The sequence below is a fragment of the Parasteatoda tepidariorum genome, chromosome 4 (genome assembly GCF_043381705.1).
Source record: "Parasteatoda tepidariorum isolate YZ-2023 chromosome 4, CAS_Ptep_4.0, whole genome shotgun sequence".
NCBI lineage: Eukaryota > Metazoa > Arthropoda > Arachnida > Araneae > Theridiidae > Parasteatoda > Parasteatoda tepidariorum.
The window spans coordinates 5797603-5810373 of record NC_092207.1 but is presented as its reverse complement, the minus strand read 5'-3'; the positions used below and the strand labels follow the sequence as shown (position 1 = coordinate 5810373).

The window sequence follows — 12771 nt, the reverse complement described above, 5'->3', positions numbered from 1 at the left end:
ATAACTGTAACTTTATTAAGCTGAGCTGGTTATTTGTTGGTAAACAATGCCTTTCCAGTTGCAAGTAAAAATAACTTAATAAAAATTTAAAATATTTATAATTTTTTAAGCTTTTAATTATGACAAGTAATGAAATCAAAAAACATTCTTCAAACAGAGCAGAAGTGACAAATCCTTGTTATAAGGTGAACAATTATATTAAATATCATTCAATAAAATACAATGATGTAAATGCAAATAACATTCGCTGATAGACGTTTTTTTTTCCTATTGAATTCATGAAATATTATATAAAAGCCTATAAATATTTATATGAAATATATATGTATAAAATCAGAAATACTATTCTAGCAGAGAACGAAAATTTTTTATAAGATTCAACATTTCATCAGGGGACACACTGCCTGCCAGCACTGACAGTGCCCTATATTTTGTCTTTTTCTAAATTTGTTAATCAGTTTCAGTCTTTTATAATATGTATATAATATGTAGTGATTAGGTGAAAATAGGCTATCAATTCAAAGCCATAACTAAAAAAATTAATTTTAATGATAATAAGTAAGAGAATTAATCATTAATAACTAGATTTGAGAAGTAATTGGGAAGAATTTCATGAAATACATAATATAAAAAATTCATTGTAATCATAATAAATAAAAGAATTAATCACTAATAAGTAGTCCTGCAGTGGACTGATTGTAAAGACCCAGTAGAACACCGAAATTAATCATCACTGCCTGTGGTCAGTAAACGGGTGGGTGACTACTTTGATCAGCCTACATGGAGACCAACGGTGTGCAGTATCGGTTTTCATTAAAATGTTCTATCGTTAAGTGCTGGACTTCAATTGCAGGTCGTCAGACTACTAAAGCGGAGGAACCATCCCCTCTGCAGAGGATGAAAATTGTGATAGCATGTCTTCGGAGAATCCTCCGGGACATTTCCCAGACTGTGGTAAATAGCCCATTGTGCAACTCTAGTGCGAAATAAATAAAATACGACTGATGATGAGGTTGACAAAGCGATTCTGGAGAATATAGTGAATTCTTTAAAAATATTCAAGAACATAAAATATTTCGGTACATAGAAAAATAATTAGAGAAGTAATAAAAATTAGTAAATCGAGTAATAAAATACTGTAAAATGATATATTTATGTTATGCTTTAATAGTACTATCACAATAAAATTGTTGATCAAGATGTTTTTAAAGGCACCCGAATTGGTCTACCACTGCCAAATCTCATTTTATTTGCTGACCCGCATTGATGCTTTTGGTTATTTCATGCAATATTACTTGTCTGTTAGCAATGACACTTCTACATGTACTGACGGTGTCAGTCATTAAGTACAGGTGTTCAAAGTCTGTTAATTCTCGTCTTGTAGTCTTAATTATATCAGAAACATTCTCAGATAAATAACTTGAACGCAAAAATTCTGCGAATGCGCTACTCGTGTATACATTTTTTATGCAATACTGCTGCAATCTGTATATTTGCCTATTGTCATCCGATTACTTTTGTCACCTCAGTGATGTATTGATATATACAGGGCACAATTTCATCGGCTAGCAAATTGCTATCTGAAAAATCAGATGCCAGTAACAAAAGAAAAAAGAACCTGTAGCAAAAATTGTTTGCAAATTCTTATAGTTTGGTTTTTAAATTATTTTATTTATTTACTTTCTCATAGTGTTCTAAACTCTAATGTTTCTTTCAAGATGAAAATATTCACGAGTCTTGAATGATAGTTATCCCTTCTTGGAGCATGCCGTTCAAGATAATTTCATCCCAAATCTGTGTCTTTTCTTTTCTATCGTTTTACATACCTATCTTGTTTTGAATTATTGGAACATTAATAATTGATTATTTTGAATGGCTTTAAATTTAATATTTTGTTATTGATTTAATAATTTAAAATTAAAAGGATTTTTCTGCTTAACTTAAACATATATAGTATTCACACCAGCAATGCAAATTTAGTGTGGTCCATAAGGTAAGTGGTCCACTAGAAAGTAAGAACAGACAAAATATTACATTGAAAATTAATTATCTAAACATTGTTAAATTTTAAATAAAGTTAATTTTGAAAGGGTATTTTATTAATGAACAATTATAATGTCAGTAAGCGATTCCGAAGTGCTGCACAACATCTAAATTTGAAATTTCACCATTTAAGTTTAAAAATTTTTGTTGAGACACTCTCTGTTATTTCTTTTAAATACCGTGCATTTGAATTACAACCTTGCATTGAACAAATATGATAGAACAATAAAAAATTTTTTTAAATGTAATTCAATGAAAAAAATAATTTTTATACTATTTTGCAAATTCAGAACATACTTCAAAACACCAAATTTTTCGCCTATGTGTGTGATTTTAGCGACATTTGTGGAACATTTTGCATCAATTGTAGCCATACTGGCGTGAATCCTATATATATATAAACCTAATTGTGCAAAGAAGACAGTGGGTAAAATTAAATAAATTAATTATGATTTAAATTGTTATTAGGTTATTATTTGCTACTGTTTTAAATATTTTTGGACTCTGGGACTTTCGGATTGACAGCTATTTTTCTCCTTTAGGATTCTTTTCGTATGATTTTTAAAATTCCATTCTTTTTCTTTTTTTAAATATTATTATGACATTTAAACTTTAATTTCAGTNAATGCGCTACTCATGTATACATTTTGTATGCAATACTGCTGCCATCTGTATATTTGCCTATTGTCATCCGATTACTTTTGTCACCTCAGTGATGTATTGATATGTGCAGGGCACAATTTCATCGACTAGCGAATTGCTATCTGAAAAATCAAATGCCAGTAACAGAAAAAAAAACCTGTAGCAAAAATTGTTTGCAAATTCTTATGGTTTGGTTTTTAAATTATTTTATTTATTTATTTTCTCATAGTGTTCTAAACTCTAATGTTTTTTGCAAGATGAAAATCTTCACGAGTCTTAAATGATAGTTATCCCTTCTTAGAGCACGCGGTTCAAGACAATTCCATCCCAAATCTGTGTCTTTTCTTTTCCATCGTTTTACATACCTATCTTGTTCTGAATTATTGGAACATTAATAATTGATTATTTTGAATGGCTTTTAATTTAATATTTTGTTATTGATTTAATAATTTAAAATTAAAAGGATTTTTCTGCTTAACTTAAACATATATAGTATTCACACCAGCAATGCAAATTTAGTGTGGTCCATAAGGTAAGTGGTCCACTAGAAAGTAAGAACAGACAAAATATTACATTGAAAATTAATTATCTAAACATTGTTAAATTTTAAATAAAGTTAATTTTGAAAGGGTATTTTATTAATGAACAATTATAATGTCAGTAAGCGATTCCGAAGTGCTGCACAACATCTAAATTTGAAATTTCACCATTTAAGTTTAAAAATTTTTGTTGAGACACTCTCTGTTATTTCTTTTAAATACCGTGCATTTGAATTACAACCTTGCATTGAACAAATATGATAGAACAATAAAAAATTTTTTTAAATGTAATTCAATGAAAAAAATAATTTTTATACTATTTTGCAAATTCAGAACATACTTCAAAACACCAAATTTGTCGCCTATGTGTGTGATTTTAGCGACATTTGTGGAACATTTTGCATCAATTGTAGCCATACTGGCGTGAATCCTATATATATATAAACCTAATTGTGCAAAGAAGACAGTGGGTAAAATTAAATAAATTAATTATGATTTAAATTGTTATTAGGTTATTATTTGCTACTGTTTTAAATATTTTTGGACGCTGGGACTTTCGGATTGACAGCTATTTTTCTCCTTTAGGATTCTTTTCGTATGATTTTTAAAATTCCATTCTTTTTCTTTTTTTAAATATTATTATGACATTTAAATTTTAATTTCAGTTTTCACTTATTGGAGTGCTTAATCGTTACAGTACCTTATTATTACAATATTAAATTAGAACACGGAAAATTTTTAGAATGCTTATAACATTTTGTTTAAAAAATTTTTTTTGTTATATTTTTATTGTTAAAAAATTTAGGAGCCTTGAATATTATGGGCTCTTAAAAAAACTGTGCTCTTTTATGTGTATCCTCTTTCTTCCTGCATCCTGTATATTAATCCATGATTTACAGTGGTGAGGTTGTAAGGTGCAACAATTAGAAGGTCATGTGGCAAACATATTTTAAATGAGGTGAAAAATTAAATTTATTTTTTTTGGATGAGTCTTTGTTAAAATTTTAAGAGTGTAATTTTTAAGTATGATTCAATACTTTCAGAACTATGCTACATCTAATACCTGCTATCTAGAAAGAACTATAAAGATTTCTTTATAGTTTGGGTAATATTATATGGCAACAAAATATAATCACAGTTAAAAAATAGAAATTTAGGGTCTTATAGATGGCTAGTTTTGCAACGAGCTAATTGGCTTAACCTCTCTCAATTGCTTTGATACTTAACCTTCAATTCGTTATAATTAGGAGCAAATTAAACTAAAACCTCTTTCTAAAAAGGAAAAGTTAAGATCATAAAGTGAAAATTAGTAATATATTTACTCGAGTCAAACTTCATTTCCGTCTAACTTGCACTTTTTGAAGATATTCTCAATTTCAGACTACATTTTCCATCCTCTGATATCGAACCGAAAAATCTCTTGATCATTTTATAATGGCTAATATAATCAAGAAGCGTTCTTTGTCAGAAACTAGTTATTTTATCATGCTCATGTAAAGTCTTTGAAAATTATTTTGCATTTTGTTAATGTATATAGTACTTAAAGATATTTTTAGAGTGCTTGAAAAGTACTTAAAAGTTGTTGAAAGATTTAGTTACGCACCCTGAATGTGCACATTGACGACTACAGTATCATTAAAGTTTATTTCTCTTATTCTATCAACTAATTTGTTGGCAATTTTAAATTATTTTTTTTTATTTGTCGAAAAATGACACAAGTTAATATTTCTTAATTGTAATAACATTTGAACCATTTGTTTCTTTGTATTACAGTTTTTAAAGTGATTGATTATATCAACTAATATGTTGATTGACTGTACTCACTTGATTTCATGGACAGCAAAAATTAAATAGGATTGATAGTTTAAGCATGAAGAAACGTTGCTGTTATAACAGCAAAAATCTTATTTTGAATTTTAACGAGTGCTTGGTACGTAATATGCGGTTTATCTAGGTAGTTTGCAGATTACTTAATTTGAGAAATGGAACTATTTTTTGGGAACTTTAACAGATTACTTTAGTTGATCTGTACACTAGAATCTGTAGAATAAGCCAACTGCATCTGCAGAATAAGCGATTTCTTCACTTTTGTGGTAACCAAAACACCATACTGTAATTTTTTTTTTTAATGAAATTACATTTTTTGATTGCATATACTCTTGATGAAATCTAATAGTAATGTTAAGTTTTTATAATTTCACAAAACACTTTAATATTTTCTATCTTTATTATTTTTTTAAATTTCATTATTCTCATTTTACTATTTTCTTCCTTTCTTAGTAAATGAATTATAGTTTGTCTAAAGTAAGAACTCCTCTAGCCATTCGTCTGGACCCGTGGCTGTGACTATGGTAACGAGGTATAATTATTTCAAGTAGGTGTGTGGGGTCATTGTTTAGGACAGGTTGTAAGCTCCGGTCGTCGAGAGAAAGGGAATCTTTTTTTCGGTCTATTATGTTAACCCTAGAGTGAAGAGAAGCTACACTTCCTGAAATGCGCTATTCTTGTTTCCATAGCAACAAACGACCTCATAGTTTGTGGCGGGGGGAGTTCTCACAATAGACAAACTTTACAAACATTTACTTTCTGAGAATATCACAGCAAAATGGAGGGAGAGTAGTGTGGAGTTGAAAGTAAAAATATAAATTTTAGCAAACACTGGTCTATGTTTTTGATTCTCAGTTTCTAATATAGGCAACTAAATATCACACATGGTATATTTATTCTGTACCATTGACCCTTATAAGCACGTTGGGAAGTAATTCCAAGTCTAATGTTGTCCCCACAAGGTTTTTGAGTTCATCACTACAGTTGTGAAGCAGAGTGATTTTATTTTATAATCGTCGTTGAGCAGCCGACCCAGTTTTGAGTTAATGACTACCTACCAGTTTTCATCTCTGCAACCTTGTAATTTTGACCCAATCCAGAAGACAAGGGAACTATTGGAAGAAATTTGCATTCAGCGTAGTCTTTTTGGTGGAACTAACTCGCATTTGCATTACATGAAAAGGAAAACCACAAAACCTTCCACGGTTAGTCTGACCTCAAGGAAACTCTAACACGTAGTCCGTCTACCTCTGACGATTTTTATCATTAGCACTATGGGGTAGAATTCGCATCGGCAAGCCATCGTTGGGATTTGAACCTGGGTCGCTTCATTAGGAGACAAGTGTTTTATCATCTGAGCTACCACGGCTCAAGCAGAGTGATTCAGGTCGACTGAAAAAATCGGGGAATTTGGATATAAACCTGGAAAAATCAGGGAATTTTGAGGAAAAAAAATTCTCGAATTTTTTAAAATTTTACTAATTTAAATTATTTACTACCATACGGGCTACCATAAGCAAGAAATTTGATCCTTTAGCAGTCCAAACACAATGACATCTTTCGTATATACCACCACTCCGAGAACGTAGTGACACTCTTTAAGTCGGACTACTAAATTAATCAGTTGAGTTAATCGAGTTCGTAAAGCTCTTTAAGATCCTTGATCCATTTTTTTTTTAAAAAAGACATTTTCAACTTAAAACAAATACTATTAATGATATCAATTGTATAGAAAAATTTTAATTTTTTTAAAAAAATGTGTATTTTTAGAGCGTTTTTGTGTAATATTTAATTATTTTAAGCTTTGTTTTACAACAAAAAATCATTGTTTTGTTATTATCATTTGCTTTTACTTAAATTTTGAGCTCTGATTTTGAGAGAATGAAAAAAAAGATTTAGATCTCAGTTTAGATCAGAAACAGGCAATTTTACTTTTAATCATGATTTTTTAATCTCATCTATCTGTACCTTTAATCTTCAACTAGCATTACGCATTTCTGTCTTTTGTTTTCTTCTGTAAAATCGCTTATTAATAGTTTACAGAAGCATCGCGGGATAATCGATGCTCAAAAATTAATCAATTTAATTGCAAGTAGTACCCTTGTATTGATTCTCACGTTTATTCAAAAAAGAGTATGTTTCTATGTTCGATTTCTTAACTTAAATTATTATCTACAGCACTAATTAATTAGTATGGTTTAGACTTAAAAAAGGACGGTTCCTTTTCGTAAAAAAAAAGTAGTCGTTATTAGGATTTATTCAGCAAAAACAAGATACTCCTATCTGCCCTTATGTATTAGATAATAATATAATTTTTTTCTTCCCAATTCCCAGCCGATTAACACTCGTCATTCAGTTAACAGTAGGGCAGTTCGCCACTCTTTCAGGGGCCCCCTATTAGGTGAGTCAACGTTTCTCCCACGGCCAGGTCAATATAAATATTTATATTCCGATCTGAAATTAAAAATCATTGTTTATTTTTTCCTAAGCTAAAGTGGTAAAAGATGAGAAATAAATATTCGCTTAGTATGTAAATAAATTAATGAATTATAAAATTGTTTATAGTGTGTCTATAGATAGAACTCCCCTCGCCACAAAGTTTAAGGCAATCTGTTGCTATGGAAACAAGAAATAGCGCATTTCAAAGAGGGGAGCTTCTCTCTCCGATTCCCTTTTTCTTGCACACCTGAGCCAAAACCTGCTTTAAATATAGTTCTAACAACCCTTACTTGGAATAGTTAAACCTCAAATCCATTGTCGCCATCACTGCTCCAGAAGAATGGCTGGAGGAGTTCTTAACATGAACAGAATATAATTGAATCTTACCGACCGACATCTGTCGGTATAAAATGATATTACTTACTTTCCATATAGTATAAATTTATTCCACGGTATAGCGTACACTTAAGAGGATCCTATACACGGGAGAAACTTTTCATCACAAATTCTGATACGTAATTTAAAATATGGAAAAAGGGAGTTCAGCTAAACTTAGTGAGTAGACGAGAAATTTTCAAAATATCGTAATGAAATGAGAGGATAACATAGAATTACGCAATGGGGAAGTTCTCTTCCAATAATTTGTGTGCTTTTCGATATCTTGAAAGAAAAAAAAAATTAAGCAATTGGAACTTCATGTCTTACTCAACTCACTTTTTCTTTTTACTTTAAATTCTAAATTAGTTATGAATGTGAAGTTCTATTTGCCATGAAAAGTTTTTCCTCGCGTAATAACGTCCTCTTAAGATTGCTGTTCAGTATATAAAAATCCGATGATTCGAAGAAAAAAAAATTTAGATTTATTAAACTGTATAAAAATACTGCTCTCTTTTAGGAACACAAGATGTCCTTAACTTGTTTAGATCATAATTACTATGATCGATCAAAATGTGAAGCAGCTTTTAAGAATTATAAGACATGCAAAGAATTTTGGGTAAGCATTTTTATTCCAAGTGATCGTGTTCATTTTTAAATAATAATTTAAATAAATTAATGAGACCATAAATTAGCAAGAGAAATACGCTTTTTAATTAACAATTAGTATTTAATCAATAATAATTGCAGGAGTCATTAAGCCATGCCCATAAGTCAAAAGCTCCAGATCGTGTTCATCACCACGTTTAACAACACGATCACTTCACCAATATATATATATATATATATACACATGGATAATAATCGAGATAATTATGAATGGGATTAGTTTGTTTACAAGCTGTTAATTTCTTGTTTGTAAACACACACTAAACTATATTAACGTATAAATGTTATTTTTTTAGAGACAATACTTAAAAATACATCACAAAAAATTAAGAATGCGAAAATTTAAGATAATTTATTTGAAAATATTTCAAAAATTATAACACAATGGAAACTTTTAAAACATACCATAGAGCTACAAATTACAAGATTTTGAAACATCAATTGCGTCCGAATCAATACTATCGTCATACGGATCCCACTTAGAAATGTATTCTACTTCATCCTCATCTCCTAAGTCTTACAAAAAAAAAGCTTCTTCTCCTCCAATCTTTGAAGTTCCTCACTTTTCAAGAGATTTTACATTTGAAACCATGTGACCAGTATCATTTGACGCTTGACGTTTATAAGACCAGCGCAGACGCAACATTTGTTTATGCGTCTTCATTTGAGATCGAATGTATCATATCCAGAGGGAACAATGTGAAATATTTCTAATTTTAGAAAATTTTGTAAACTTAATAATTTTGTTTATGTTTTATAATTTTAAATATTTTTATTTGGTTTTTTCTAGCGTTCTAATTATACATCCGTCATAGTATTATACTCCGTTGCAAGTTAAGAAAAAGACCATCGTGATATAGGATGTAAGTGAGCATCAGCGACTGCATTTCGTTTTCAAATTATACAAATAGGCTTTCAAAACAATATAAAAGCTTTTATAAGTTAAACATGTCAGGCAGAAATTTGTTGAAGAAAATCATCTGCAAGAAACAATGTTTATTATTCTTTCATCAGTGTCTTTAAATATGAATAGAAAGACATATATTTGTTACGATTTTTAGTTATCATTATTAATTCTTAATACTTGTTAATTGAATCTTAATAAGAAAGCAAACGAAAAGAGGAAGTGCAACGTCATTTTAAGAGTTGGTAATGTTGATATACGTGCCCGCTGGGAGCTTGGCATCCATTTGGCGTGCACTTAAATGCAAACAGATTCTCTCCATAGGGATAATGGTTTTTTCTTAGATTGCAACAGAGTATAGAACTTTGCAATCTCGCAATTAAAAATAGAGAGCAGACTTGTACAACGGGATATTCGGTATTTGTTTTATAATTTTCTTTAATATTTTATGATAAACAATATCATTGGTTAAGTCAGTCAACGGGATGCGATTTCCATACTTTTCACCACCCCGTTCGGCAAATCTTAATTTTTTACCATATTGTGCGTAAGAAGTTGGTGTGGAAGAAAAGTAAAATTTTCCGAAACCATGATAACGGAGAGAGAAAGAGAGGGGCACCTATTATTTTTGAAAAAAGTATATCTTTTNATCGTAGCTTCAGCTCTAAGAGCGGAGTGAACTAGCCCATCTATTCTCTTTAGCCCTGGATAAGGAGAATGGTTTTTTCCTAGATTGCAACAGAGTACAGAACTTTGCAATCTCGCAATTGAAAATAGAGAGCAGACTTGTACAACGGGATATTCGGTATTTGCTTTATAATTTTCTTTAATATTTTATGATAAACAATATCATTAGTTAAGTCAGTCAACGGGATGCGATTTCCATACTTTTCCCCACCCCGTTCGGCAAATCTTAATTTTTCACCATATTGTGCTTAAGAAGTTGGTGTGGAAGAAAAGTAAAATTTTCCGAAACCATGATAACGGAGAGAGAAAGAGAGGGACACCTATTATTTTTGAAAAAAGTATATCTTTTAAATAAACTATTTTTTTTTCTTATTTTTTTTATAATAAAGCTTAGTATTTGGGGCAGAGGTTAATAAATTTTCTGCACCATGATTCTTTAAAATATAACACACAGATATCTTTCTTTTAGCATTAAATTTTTTTTCTAAATGACTCCTTAAAAAAAGAGGGCAGAATAAACATGATCTCTTGATTTTGTATTATCGCAGCTTCGTATTAGTATCTGCGATCGCGCTTCCAATTAACTGTATCTATGATATTAAAAGGAAAATTTTACGTGTGGCTTTTATAACTCCAGAACAATTTGTGCTTGGACAGCTGGTGTCAGGGGAAGTTTTAGTCTCCAAACCTAAAAAATGTTTTAAAAATTTAATCTGTCCGCTTGGGAGGGACATACAAAAAGTTTAATGTCGCATAAGCAGCGGAAGGAAGTATCGCACTGCAAGTAGAGAAGCTACTGTAGCCGCTACTTTTTTTCGTAGTTAGAAGTGTAGTGAGCAGTGCGATACAAAAAACAGTAGTTTGTAGCGATTACTTTCAGCGATTTAAATGAAGAAACAAAGCTCAAATGCAAAAATTTTTCAGAATCTGATTGGTGCAAATAAGAATAAGAATGCCTCTGTGGCCGAGTGTTAATAAAATCTACATCTGATGCTAGGAAAAATCGGTCGAATTTTAAATATCTGACATTCTTAAAATTCGATTTCACAGGAACTATAGAGTACGTTTTTGTGTCTAATTTCGTAACTTAAAATATAGTTTGCATTAATTAATTAGCATATTTGCGGCCACCCACTGAAACCATTAAGATTGTGTCCTAGAACGTGAAGATCCGATCATTAGATCAAAAGTTATTCAGGGTGATCCGCTTTTTCTTTTTCGCACTGTACTTAAATTCTTGGAGGATATAAAAAAGCACTGATCACTTAAATCACAAATATTTTCCTAGAATTTCATAAATCACTATTGAGAAAAGTATAGAATTAGAAAGTTTAAAGAACAAATTCGTAAAAAGTGCTTTAGTATTAAAAACTGTTTCATGTAAACACGAATTAAAACTTCTTAATATTTCCACATGTTTAACCGAGCCAATTTTTTTATTCAAAATCATTTTGAATATTGGTGAAAGTTAAGTTCTCCAGTTAAGCTTGTCGTCTAAAAGCAGCGAAGTATTGACTACATTTTGAAAGTAATTTGTAGTCTCTACATTTAGAAAAAAGTATTTGTAGTTAACTACAATTGTAATAAAGTAATTATAGTTTACTACAAAGAAAATGTAGTTTTTCCGACCACTGCGCCTAAGTTTAGTATTATGCATTGTTACAATTAAATCTGCTGGCTTCTTTCTTTCTTTTTTCTTCAGTTATTTAAAAGATGACATCAATTTCTGCTAACTAATAGCATTAAGGTCAGTTTTACCAGGAATTAGCACTTTTATATGTTAACTGTATTTAAATATATCTTTGATTTTTTATTAACGAAAAACTAACGTAAATGGCTTTTGAAACGTGTTTCTATTTAACAGAAAAATAATGCAAAAATGTTAAAGATAAGTTAAGTTTAAAACTAAAATTGTTTGATTGTGGAAAATCTTAATAAGTGGTTATATAAATCTAAATTGATCAATATCATTATTTTTGGTACAGATTAATATTGAGTATAGTTTATCTCTCTTTTGCTGACTTTAACTTCTTAAAACATATTCCAAATTTAATAATGTAAAGGCACCGGAAGGAACAACAAATAATGTTAAAAATTTTAATTATCATTAACGACTAAGTATATGCCGTTCAGTTTGTTACATGAATGCTCAACATTAATTAATATCTATACTATGCATTTACGATTCTGCTCGAAATCAACTAGTTTAATACATTTTGAGAAATGTTTTATTTCTAGGCTTATGTAAGGAAAGATCGAAAGCGTAAAGGATTGGAACCACACGTCCCTCAACCAGCTGACAGAGATAGAATTAAAGCTGAATATATGCCTTCTTTTAGACACTAAACTTTAAGTTATGTTAGTTATATATTAGTTTCCTATCATATTGTTATTAACTTGTATTATACATTGTAAATAAAATGATATTTGAATATTGTGTGTAGATTTTGTTCAAATAATGATTCACCGCTTTTCTGACATACTTGGTTATCAATGTGATAAAACAAGGCTGTAAATTAAAAACATTCGCAAATAATTGTAAATTAATGATAGAGAAACATATTAAGTTCAGAATAGATGGCACTAACTATTAAATTAATAATGAGACTTCCGGGTTTCTACTTTCTATTTATTTTTACGCCTTAG

General features: G+C 30.0%; 1 protein-coding gene across 3 annotated transcripts; it reads left to right on the top strand.

The window, feature by feature from the left end:
• The first annotated feature begins 12 nt into the window (after positions 1-12).
• On the top strand, positions 13-12557 carry LOC107442431 (coiled-coil-helix-coiled-coil-helix domain-containing protein 7). 3 transcript variants are annotated; one of them, XM_071179377.1, is made up of 4 exons: positions 40-185; positions 4998-5154; positions 8386-8484; positions 12364-12557. In XM_071179377.1, the coding sequence occupies exons 2-4, from the start codon at positions 5095-5097 to the stop codon at positions 12469-12471; spliced, it is 267 nt and encodes an 88-aa protein (XP_071035478.1). In that variant the 5' UTR covers positions 40-185; positions 4998-5094; the 3' UTR covers positions 12472-12557. The 3 variants fall into 3 exon arrangements, with proteins under 3 accessions (XP_015911486.1, XP_071035478.1, XP_042909808.1); XM_016056000.2 differs by lacking the exon at positions 4998-5154 and having other exon boundaries at positions 13-185; XM_043053874.2 differs by lacking the exons at positions 40-185; positions 4998-5154 and adding an exon at positions 670-954.
• The last annotated feature ends 214 nt before the right edge of the window (positions 12558-12771 follow it).

Excerpts from the sequence above, each read along its gene's own strand:
- LOC107442431 (XM_043053874.2), top strand. The coding sequence starts at position 781 with ATGGAGACCAACGGTGTGCAGTATCGGTTTTCATTAAAATGTTCTATC. Across the intron at positions 955-8,385 it reads GGGACATTTCCCAGACTGTG|GAACACAAGATGTCCTTAAC; the intron begins GTAAATAGCCCA and ends GCTCTCTTTTAG. Across the intron at positions 8,485-12,363 it reads AGACATGCAAAGAATTTTGG|GCTTATGTAAGGAAAGATCG; the intron begins GTAAGCATTTTT and ends TTTTATTTCTAG.